The sequence below is a fragment of the Cnephaeus nilssonii genome (assembly GCF_951640355.1).
Source record: "Cnephaeus nilssonii genome assembly, chromosome: 1".
NCBI classification, from domain to species: Eukaryota; Metazoa; Chordata; class Mammalia; order Chiroptera; family Vespertilionidae; genus Cnephaeus; species Cnephaeus nilssonii.
In genome coordinates this window covers 17,785,272-17,797,679 of record NC_137072.1, presented here as the reverse complement: position 1 = coordinate 17,797,679, position 12,408 = coordinate 17,785,272, and the positions used below count along the sequence as shown (strand labels likewise).

The 12,408-nt window shown below is 41.9% G+C and overlaps 1 protein-coding gene across 1 annotated transcript in view; it reads left to right on the top strand.

Annotated features, from left to right (window-relative positions):
• The window catches only part of MYO3A (myosin IIIA), a gene marked incomplete at both ends in the record, with an annotated part of 210,068 nt that overhangs the window by 134,180 nt on the left and 63,480 nt on the right, over positions 1-12,408 (top strand). The window contains 3 exons of the mRNA XM_079797460.1: positions 4,945-5,098; positions 6,815-6,903; positions 9,581-9,710. Coding sequence (XP_079653586.1) covers positions 4,945-5,098; positions 6,815-6,903; positions 9,581-9,710 — 373 coding nt within the window. The remainder of the gene's footprint in view (positions 1-4,944; positions 5,099-6,814; positions 6,904-9,580; positions 9,711-12,408) is intronic.

Genomic DNA, 12,408 nt, shown 5'->3' with positions numbered 1-12,408 from the left:
AGTGATAAAGGACATTTATAGACATTTTTTAGGCATTAAAATAGCCAGACATTTAAGAAACCCTTGATAAAACAAATCTTCCTTTTTAAATGCTCAGCCAAGACTTAGATTACTGTTTGAGACCACATGCAAATGTTCCTTAGGCTTCTCACATACTAGGAGACTGTGGAAGTTGACATCCAAATGATAAGGTATGCGTGGAGCAGCCCAGCAGCAGCTCCTGGCAGGGGGTGTGTCTTCCTCTCCCTTGGCTCTCACAGATAACAAGGACTTCCGGTGACTTGTCGGAGGTCACAGTCTGGTTGAACAAAGCCAGAACCAGGATCTAGGTCTTCTGGTGCCTACCGCAGGTTCTTCCCATGAACAAACAAATAATTTCAGAAGAGCCAGAGATCTAAGAAAAGTAATCTCCGATGCAGAAGAAAAGGGTGCTCCTTTTATGTGAAAGAAAGGAAGGAAAAAAAGAAGGGAGGGAGAAAACGAAAGAGAGAGCAAGATACAATCTTTTCACATGAAAATCCAGGGAGAGTCAACATAATAAGGAAAGTGGACAGAAGAGTACACTGAGCAAATGGCAGTGGAGGGAGCAGAGACCGCCTAGCAGAAAGGATATAAGGTGGAACAACTTAAAGAGAGTATCTCAAAAACAGAGAAATCCAAAGATGTTTCTTCTGGGTTGGAATGGCAAGGCAGATAGAGCACTGTTTCTGTGCCCTAAAGGACAGGGACTCTACCTTTTTCATCTTTGTTCTACCTTCTCTAACCCCACCTGCTCCTGAACATACACAAAGTAGGTGCTCCTCAAATATTAGAAGAATTTTAGTATGTGGCACTTTCTACAATGGTCTATACAGAGACAGTGCGACACACCTAAGTGAATTCCAAATACCATCTCTTGATATAAATCTCATTCATTCTTTGTCCCATGATTTGAAATGGGTAGAAGCATTTTTTTAAAAAGCGGAACCTTTTCACGAAGATCGCACCAAAAGTGAAGAAGACCTTCCCCTCCCAAAGCCGAAGCTAAAGCAAAGGCTTTGAAGGCAAAGAAAGTGGTGCTGAAAGACATCCACAGCCACACACACACACACACACACACACACACACACACACACACAGTTTCCCCTGACTACCAGTCAGCCATGAAGAAAATAGAAGTCAACAACACACTTGTGCTCATTATGGAGGTCAAGGCCAATAAGCACCAGATCAAACAGGCTATGAAGCAAGGATAGACCTGGAGAGCTTTGTGCTGAGGGAAGTAAGCCAGCAGAGAAAGACAAGTATCAGATGATCTCACTCAAGTAGAACCTAATGAACAAAATTAACTATCAAGCAAAATAGCGATGAACTCATAGCTAGAGAGCAAGCTGACAGCTCTGAGCGGGGAGGGAGTTGCTGGGAAAGGAGAAGAACTGAGCAAAAAGAAAGAGGAAAAACTCATGGACATGGACAACAGTGGACATGGACATGGATATTATTTCCTTAATAACTCCACTGATGTGCTCTAAATATGTTTTCAATGTACAGGGCAAAGGTGGTGGAGGAAGGTATAGAGGGAGTAAATGGTGGAAACCTGACTTGGGTGGTGAACACACAATACAGTGTACAGATGAAGTGTTTTAGAATTGTGCACTTGAAACTTGTATTATTTTGTTAACCAGTGTCACCCCAATAAATTCAATAAAAAGGAAAACAAATCAGGCTATAAAGAAGCTCTATAACATTGACGTGGTCAAGATCAATACCCTGATCAGGCCTGATGGCGAAAAGAAGGCATATGTTTGACTGGCTCCTGATTATGATGCTTTGGATGTTGTCAACAAAATTAGGATCATCTAAACTAAGTCCAGCTGGCTAATTCTTTTTTTTTAATATATTTTATTGATTTCAGAGAGGAAGGGAGAGGGGGAGAGAGAGAGAAAAACATCAATGATGAGAGAGAATCATTAATTGGCTGCTTCCTGCACACCCCACACTGGGGATCCAGCTTGCAACCCGGGCATGTGCCCTTGACTGTAATTGAACCTGGAAGCCTTCAGTCTGCAGGCTATCCACTGAACAAAACCAGCTAGGGCTGGCTAATTCAAGATATAAAAAAATTTCACTGTGAAAATAAAAAGTGGACTAAAATTTTAAAATAAGAGACATGCACATGGTTGGGGGAGGAGGAATAGACCGTGACCAGTTTAGGAAGCAGGTTACTGAATTACTTTAGGAGATGAGAGGTCTCTCTGAGCACCTGAGAATCGAGCCTTTATTGTGTTACTAATCTGTGCTGAGTAACCTACCCTTATTTTTTCTCCTGCCATGGAAGCTTGCAGCCTCTCTCAGCCTGTGGTGACCACCCTTCCACGCTGCTGTGTGAAGGACTTACTTTAGTAACCTCAGATCTCTCATGGGATGACATATTGACCCTCAATATTTAAGCTTGCTGTCTAAGCACTGTAGCTATGGAGGTGCACCTTCCATAGGCTTTCTTCCAATGGGTCCTTTCGCAACCCACACTCAAATTTCAGTGAAAAACAAAGGAGAATTTAACTCGAGATGAAATTTCCTAGCATCCAAGTCTTATGATTTTCCTTGCCCCCTTGATATATACTTTAAAAGGTAATTCATCTAACCTTTTTCGAAAGAGAATTCCGGCTGTCTGAACAGAGTAGGGATTACATATGCTAAACAGCTCAGCTTTTCCTGAGTAATTCCACTGATGTGCTGAAAATGTATTTTTAATGTACAGGGCAAAGCAGAGGACTTTCTGAAGTGGTAGGTGAGCGTCAATTCTCTGCATATGCTCAAAAACAACTAAACTAAGCATTTTGAGTTTATAACTGCTCTAACAATATATAATATATGTTTTAGTCATGATCATTTTACTAAAAGTGCTTTATGAATCCTGAGTAACAGCATTTTTCCTCCATTGGTCTGCCTGGAGTTTGTAATACTAACAAAGGGGAGCCTATTGTTTTCCAAGCTCCTCATCTCTGCTCTGTATGATCTGCCATGGAAGCATTCAGTGGATTTTGACACAGGCAAATAGAGATGACAGATGCATCGGTTTAGACCTTAACCTTGTGTGCTTTCTATATAAAACATACAAAACCGCCTTTGAACTTTGCAGTTGTCATTTAAGCTATAACATGCTGTCAGCATAATGTGTCTAATAGTAAAGTAAATCTAGGTCTGCATACTTCTCCAAGGTCACCTTCAGATGAAAAAGCGGGTTGCTGAATTAGTTTAGGAGATGAGAAAAGGCTGTGAAACATCAAGACATTGTTTCCATTTGTTTTTTTGTACTGGATAAACGAAATGTCTTTCAGGTTGTCTAGCTCTTAGATCAGGGGTTCTGCCTCATTTTCTGTATTAGATTTTATTTTAAAATATACATATATTTTTTTCTGGTGACACCTTTGAGATTTTAATTTCATGAGGCTCCAAAAGTAGTGATTAAAACTTTTGCTTATCAAATGACCACCTGCCATTGACTAAATTCCTCCATGAAGTTCAAAGTCATAAAAACACATATGTAGCACAATTCTTTGTGTCCCTTTTGGAAAGTAGATCATCATCACTATGTTGTTCTGGAACCATGATCGTACAGTAATTGTTCCTTGTTCTTTATTTTATGAATCTTATATACTCAACAGCAAATTATTATTAATGTGTCAGATATTCTGACTTTTGTTAGATGAAGATTGTGAGCTCCACTGAGTACATGAAAAAGTGGAAGCTTACAGAGGATGAAAACTCCAAAGGATTACATGCTATTTAAGTGGCAGACCCCAGACATGTACCTGTTTGTGCTTGGCTCTGAATCTATCAGGTGTTCCTGTGACCCACAGCTGTCCACTTTGCTAACAATAACTGAAACATCTATATATATAAAAGCCTAAACAACCATTGCAACCGAACGGACGACCGAACAGGTTGCATGGGGCGACTAGGCCAGCAGGGCGTTAGTGAGGGGCGACCAGGCCAATGGGGGGGCCAGTTAGGGGCAACCAGGCCAGCGAGGGTGGGGGGAAGTTGGTGGTAACTAGGCCTGCAGAGGGCACAGTTGGGAGTGACCAGGCCAGAAGGGGGGGGCAGTTAGGGGCGATAAGGCAGGCAGGCAGGTGAGCAATTAGGAGCCAGTGGTCCCTGATTGTGAGAGGGATGTTTGACTGCCAGTTTAGGCCCGATCCTGAGGATCGAGCCTAAACCGGCAGTCGGACATCCCCTGAGGGGTCCCGGATTGGAGAGGGTTTAGGCTGGGCTGAGGGGACCCCAGCTCCATGTACAAATTTCATGCACCGGGCCTCTAGTTATTATATAAATATTTGTGAGACATTCACATCTGGAACTAGATAAAAGGCTTACATTGAGGGAAGTGTAATTCTAAAATAAACCTAATTAATATTCTATAAACTATTGAACATAATTTTATTACTGCCCATTAATAACATATTCCCTTGCATTTTGAAATCTTAAGTTGTCTGTAATTCTGGTCTAGAGACTAGAAACTTTTCATTAACTACCCTGAATAAGAATCAGTGCTGACTTTAATGATCTAGTGTTTCTGGGGAGAGAAAAATACAGTGACACCCTCAGTTTAAGGGCAAGGTCAGAGGGAGTGATTTATTATAATATGTGTAAAGTAGGATGTTAGGTCTGTGGTTGGCAAACTGCGGCTCACGAGCCACATGCAGCTCTTTGGCCCCTTGCGTATGGCTCTTCCACAAAATACCATGGCCTGGGCGAGTCTATTTTGAAGTAGTGGCATTAGAAGAAGTTTAAATTTAAAAAATTTGGCTCTCAAAAGAAATTTCAATTGTTGTACTGTTGATATTTGGCTCTGTTGACTAATGAGTTTGCCTACCACTGTGTTAGGTCATTACTGTAAAGCTACATATTATTCATAAATTTTAAAGTGTACTTTTCAATGTGTATCATGTCCTATTACAGAATGAATATGTAAATGAGGATGTTGATGCCAGAGTTATTGAATATGAAGATAACAGGCCCATCCTAGATATGTTTCTGCAGAAGCCAATGGGTTTACTATCCCTACTTGATGAAGAAAGTAGATTTCCCAAGGCCACTGACCAGACTCTTATAGGTGAGTATGTCTACCTTTTCTGATATAGTCATCTGATTCTGAATGATTGAAAAACAGATTTTTAGCCCTGGCTGGGTGGCACAGTTGGTTGGAGTGTCCCATACACCAAAAGGTTTCCAGGTTTGATTCCCATTCAGGGCACATATCTGCGTTGCAGGTTCCATCCCCTGTTGGGATGCATGGGGCGGAGCTTATCAATGTTTCTTCTCTCTCCTTTCCTCTCTCTAAACATATCCTCAGGTGAGGATTGAAATAAAACAATTTTAATAGATTTTTAATTATTTGGGAGAAAACAGCTGTCACAAAGCCTGCATATTGGATTTTAAAGAGGCTTTGGATTTAATACCTGGACCAGTGAATGTTGATAATAGGGTGAAATGTTTCATGAAAAATTAAACAAATTTAGACATTGGACTTCTCCTAACTTTAATGGTAGCGCCCCAACCATAGGATCTTATGTTAGAAATGACCTTAGAAATTATCCAGCCCAAAATTAGAAATTGGAGGGCAAGGCAAAAGGATAGTTCTAGAATTTGAAATGAGTTAGCTAATGGGGAGGAAATAAATTCATCTGTGATATTCTAATCATTTATCTACTAGATGCAACTAGCTTCAAATACCTTAATAGTCTCTAAGTTACAGTACATTAAGTGTTTATAATAACCCCAAGTCATCAAAAATATTAAACATTTTTTTCTGTTTCATAAGGCAGAGATATATACTCTATTTAAAAGATTATCATCTAAAAATGGTTAACATAAATGTCCTACTCCTTAAATTTAAAATAAAAAAATCAGCTTTTTCAGCTATCTGAAAAAATAATTTTTAATGTGGAACACTATATTCCCTGATGGTAGGAGATAACGATTATGTATACTCAATACTTGCAAAAAAACTCATATATTCTCTCACTTACTTTTGGTGATATATTGGTCTGTTTCTGACCATTAAAAGTCAGTGGTGCTAATTCTTTATTACTGATTGGTTTATTCTGTCCTCTAATTGCACAATACTAATGGAAAAGAAAATAATACCCAAATTGTGGGAAAATGATTGCATAGCAGTCACTCTATTTTGATGCTAAAATGTTCCTTCTAGAACATGGAGTAAAAAGTTCTCTGAGGTTGGTAAAATTGTTATAGAAAAGTAACTGTCTTTATGGTCCTGTTGTGTTTCTCACACAATCAATAATAGCATATACCATCTAATAGAAAGGAAAAGCAAACACCCAATTTCTAGGTGCCTGGATTTGCTTAAACTGTGTTTCACAAACCCCTTTGTTCAGTCAGACTCCAGTAGTTCCCTTCCTCTGTACCAGCGGTTCTCACAATATGGTCCCCAGACAAGGAACAGTAGCATCACCTGGGATCGTGCTAGAATTGTGACTTCTTGGATCCCATTCCAGATATATTGAGTCAGGAACTCTGGGGGTAAGACCTAGCATTCTGAGTTTTTAATGGGCCCTCTAGGGGACTTTGTTGCTTACTAAGGTTTGAGAACTACCTGCTGTAAATCATAACGGAATGGTAAAATTCATTATCTTGAATTTTGTCATACCATTTATAATTATATTCCAAATCTGCACATATTAGCTATGTAAAATTTTCTTTTTTACTGCACACTGTCCGTTTTATGGAGAAAGGGGTGATTCTGTCAATATGCATTTTTTGAGGATCTCCTACATACTTGATATTGGTGTTCCATTTTTTTCTATAGAAAAATTTGAAGATAATCTGAAGTCACAGTACTTCTGGAGGCCCAAAAGAATGGAACTTAGTTTTGGAATTCACCATTTTGCAGGAAAGGTAAGAACTTTAAGGAATTATGACTGAATTTCTCTTTAGTCTTTTGTTGAATAATAAGGGTAGACATGAAAATTATGGCCTGAAATATTTACAGATGGTTATAATGAGATAGCCATCTGTGTCTGCCCCTATCTGGCCCTTACTCTGCTCTGCAACTTCCTGCAGTCTGTCCTGTTCTTTACCAACCACTTCCACTTCTAGCATCTATCCTGAAAAGATAAAAAAATTAATTTTAATTAAAAATTCTGCAACAGCACAAGGTAATAGTTTTTCTAGAGGAATTTTTATTAAGAAACTAAGGGAAAACAAGAAAGAAAAGAAAGAGACAAGTCTTCAACAGTCCATCTTTCTGATCCTGATATCTGGTTTTGGGTGAGATTGGCTGGCAATGGGTACCTACCTACTTTTTCCTTCTTTTAGTGAGAGCTGGAACCTTTATTATAAACTGACTTTTTCAAACATTAGTGCTTCTCTCTTCACTGCCGACTTTGTCTCTTCTCCCTCCCAACAGGAGAAGGTGTCAGGCTAGAGCTGTGGTCAGCAAACTGCGGCTCGCGAGCCACATGCGGCTCTTTGGCCCCTTGCGTGTGGCTCTTCCACAAAATACCATGGCTTGGGCGAGTCTATTTTGAAGAAGTGGCGTTAGAAGAAGTTTAAGTTTAAAAAATTGGGCTCTCAAAAGAAATTTCAATCGTTGTACTGTTGATATTTGGCTCTGTTGACTAATGAGTTTGCCGACCACTGGGCTAGAGGTATGGTCAGATAACTGAGCTAACCTAGATAGATGGAAATGGTTAATGGACTGGTGCACAGTTAGAGGAAGAAATGTTTATGCATTGACAGATACCTGCTCCCACACCAAAGCAAACCTCAGTACCTAGAGGACGTTTTCCTTCCCTTCTGCAGAGAATAACAGGCCATTCCCTCACAATGATGTTATACATATTGGAGGAATAGGAAGGTATTAAAATCAAGAAAGAATGCAATGGATTAAAAATACATTAACAAAATAAAATAATTCATAATCCTGAGCACCCTAGTTTACTAGAACTATATTCCACAAACTTCGATATTCCACAGACTTGTCACTGAAAAAAAAAATCTGCCTTAAATATTATAATTATAGCCCCTCTCATGATTTTTAGCATCTGATTTTTCAAATAAGCCTCCTTTAAAACAACCATTAAGAATTGCCTATGATCATTTTCTCCGGGTTTTAATAACTATATCAGTCTTCTTGGTTTGCCATACCAAAAATACCACAGGCAGAGTGGCTTAAAACAACAGAAATTTATGTTTTCACAGTCCTGGAGACAACAAGGCCAAGATCAAGGTGCCAGCAGGGCTGGTGTCTGTGGAGGCCTCTCTTCCTGGCTTGCAGACAACTGCCTTTTTGCTGTGTCCTTATATCTTTTTTTCCCTCTGTGTACAGGTTGGGGTCGAGAGAGACAGATCTCTGGTGTATCTTCCTCATTTTAGGACATCAGTCTTATGGGATTAGGACCCCAACCTATGACCTCATTTAACCTTAGTTACCTGCTTAAATACCCACTCTCCAAATACAGTCACATTTGAGGATGAGGATTCAACATAATAATTTTAGAGGAACCGAATTCAGTCCATGACAATAACCATATTGGACCAGCCTACAGAGATCCTTGGGTTACCTTGATTTTTCGAAAGCCTTAAAATTATTCACCCTCACAGTGGACCTAGACCATTCTTACTACTGAGACAAAAATCTGTAATGGCTAATTCACTGCAGTGAATCAATTATAATAGAAACTAGAGGCCCAGTGCATGATTGAATCATGCACGTGTAGGGTCCCCTACACGCTTTCGCTTTTCGCACTGGAGCTGGGTGCCTGTCCGCTGGTGCACCAGGCCTTTCAGAAGCCTCCGGCTCAGCGGAGGCTTCTGAAAGGCCTGGTGCCAGAGCAGACAGGCACCCAGCTCCCCCACTTTTGATGGTCTGCGGCCGCTGAGGGGGGCTACCCTGCTGTTGAGAGGCGCAGGGGGCGGGACTCAACGGCTGCTGAGGGGGACTGCCGCAGACACCTGGCTACCCTGCCGTTGAGAGGCGCAGCTGGGTGTCCGTGGCAGGCCCCCTCAGCGGCCGCGGATCTGGCCGTTGAGAGGCACAGGGGGCAGGAGTCCCGCCCCCCAGCCTCTCAACAGCAGGGTAGCCCCCCTCAGTGGCAGCGGATCCATGCCTCTCAATGGCCGGATAGGCCACCGCAAGTCCCGCCCCCCAGCCTCCCGCAGCCCAATCATGGGCGTAGCGGAGTGATGGTAATTTACATGTTACTCTATTATTAGACAGGATGAGAATACCCGGGTGGTCCCAGTGTCCTTCCTCCTGCCACACCCAACCCTCCGGAAATACACCAAATTTCCAACATAAAACATGGGAGGAATCAAACTTCTTTTATCATTTCAACACCCAAAATATCAGTGAGACAAATATTACTCTGACAAGATTTATTGTAAACCTGGAGAAGTTTGCTTTTCCAACCAAATTGTAAGGGACTACCTTTATAAATCTTTGTATCCTGTCTGTCACTCTGCATAGAGTAAGCTCTCAATAGATACCTATTGATGATGATGATGATGATGATGATGATGATGATGATGGCAGTGACACTGTGAAGATGATGATAATATACTTTATCAACAGGTTCTCTACAATGCAAGTGGGTTCTTAGCTAAAAATAGAGACACTCTTCCAACTGATATTGTGCTACTCTTGAGGTCATCAGAAAACAATGTAATTCGAGAACTAGTTAACCACCCTCTGACAAAAACAGGTAAGATAAGACAATTACCTTTAAATGAAAAAGTTTTTCAGGCCTGATCAAATAATTTCTGATTGTAATTTTCATGAGTATGATCCTCACTTTTTCACATTGGTTTGTTTTTGGCTCACTAAATAGGCAATTATTAATATCCCCTGCCTAGATCATCTGAAGAAAATAATAAAACATAAAGAAGGCAGGTTTTCATTAAAGAAAGTGAAGCACCTCCCAGAAAGTATGGTGGTGTCCTAGCGCCTCACTAGAAGAATATGCTCACCTCCAGAGAGTTCAGAATTGCCTGCTATTTTCGAGCAGGTAGCATCTGGATGGTTCTTTGAGGTCTACAGGTTTAGTGAACTCTGACTTACTGACTAAATATTCACACGACCTTGTTCCATTCAACCATATACATTCTTAAATCTGCTTTTAAGTAGAAAAAAATGTGGTTTGGGTTGTTTTTCTTCACGGGAGTTTGAAATTTTCCTCTGCGTTTTTACAGTTTTACTAGAGGCCCAATGCATGAAAATTCATGCACTGGAGGGGGTCCCTCAGCCCAGCCTGCCCCCTCTCACAGTCCAGGAGCCCTCAGGGGTGGGAGGTGACCTGGCAATCAGGGGAAAGCGACGCCCCACACCTCTGTTGCTGCCACTGCCAGCAGCACAAGCCTCAGCTGGCCCTGGTTACCTGAGCCTTGGGCAGCCCTGGGTGGTTGGGGAGCTGAGGGGACTGGGGGAATCCAGATACAGGTGGGGCTGAGGGGACTGGGCACCACCATCTTTGAGGGCGGGGCAGTCAATTAGCATATTTCCTCCTTATTGGCTGTGGGCGCCACCATTTTTTAGGGCAGGGCAGTCAATTAGCATATTCCCTCCTTATTGGCTGTGGGCCCTGCCATCTCTGAGGGTGGGGCAGTCAATTAGCATATTCCCTCCTTATTGGCTGTGGACGCCACCATCTTTGCAATAGCATGAGGGTCAATTAGCATATTCCCTCTTTATTAGATAAGATTGATGTATATCTGACATATACATATGCACATATTTAGACAGTAAAATTTGATGTTTTTAACATACATAAATCCCTGTAAAACCATCACCACAATCAATAATGAACCTATTTATCACCCCCAAAAAATATTTCCTCGTGACACTTTGTAATCCTCCCCCCACTCTTCCCTGCCCCTAACCAAATGTTCTTCAGAATCTTGAGTCTTCCAATCAGGAGGCAAAATATAGCTTTTCATTTATTTAAGTCTTCTTTAATTTCTTGCAACAATATTATGTAGTTTTCAGCATGCAAGTCTTATACATCTTTTGTCAAATTATCTGCTAGTATATCACATTTTAAGCTATTATAAGTGGTAATTTTTAATTCAAGTTCTGTGTGTTGCTACTATATAGGAACCCAATTAATCTTTGTATATTAATTTTTGTCATACAATGTTGCTTAATTTATTTGAGTAGGTGGGTATCATTTATTATACATAAAGTTTGCTATAATAACATAGATAAAATGGGGAAATATTATATTAGGCTTTGAAGCAAAAGCTTATGGAACTCATTTCCCCAAAGAATAGTTTCAACCTAAAGAGTTAAATTACAAGAATAATAATCTTATATAATAAAAGCCTAATAATAATCTTATATAATAAAAGCCTAATATCGTCCAGTCGGACATTCAACCAACCAAAGCGTAATATGCTAATGATATGCTAAGGCTGCTCAACCATTTGCTATGATGTGCACTGACCACCAGGGTGCAGACAGTCGACCAGTAGACCAGTCGCTATGATGTGCATTGACCACCAGGGGCCAGATGCTCCAACCGGTAGGTTAGCTTGCTGCTGGGGTCTGGCCAGTCGGGACTGAGAAAGATGGGCCGGACATGCCCTGGAGCCCTCTCATGGTCCCTCCCTGGTGGGCCAACCTCCTGTGTCCCTCCCTGGCCCTGAATGTGCACTGGTGGGGTCCCTCAGCCTGGCCTGCAGCCTCTCGCAATACAGGCTGAGGGACTCCTCCCCCGCTCCCCAAGTGCACAGATTTCGAGCACCGAGCCTCTAGTCCTTTATAATAAAAGCCTAATATGCTAAGTGTTCAGTCATCTGGTTGGCTGTTCAACCAATCAAAGCGTCATGCTAATGATATGCTAAGGCTGCTCAACCACTCACTATGATGTGCACTGACTACCATGGGGCAGACAGTCAACCGGTTGACCCGTTGCTATGACGTGCATTGACTACCATGGGACAGATGCTTTGAGCAGTAGTTTAGCTTGCTGCTGTGGTCCGGCTGATTGGACTGAGCGAGATGGGCCGGACACGCCCTGGAGCCCTCACATGATCCCTCCCCAGCTGGCCAACCTCCCGCATCCCTCCCTGGCTGTGAACGTGCATTGGTGGGGTCCCTCGGCCTGGCCTGTGACCTCTCGCAATCTGGGACCCCTCAGGGGATGTTGGAGAGCCAGTTCTGGCCTGATGCCACAGGGGGAACACCGCTCAGCCAGAGCGGTGGCAAGCACAGCGGTGGTGGCGGGAGCCTCTCCCACCTCTGCAGTAGCCGTAAGGATGTCTGAGGGCTCTTGGATTGTGAGAGGGTGCAGGCCGGGCTGAGGGACCACCCCTTACCAAGTGCACAAATTTTGTGCACCAGGCCTCTAGCGATGTAATAAATTTAGAAAGGACTTAGATTCAAGACATTACAGATGCTGTGGC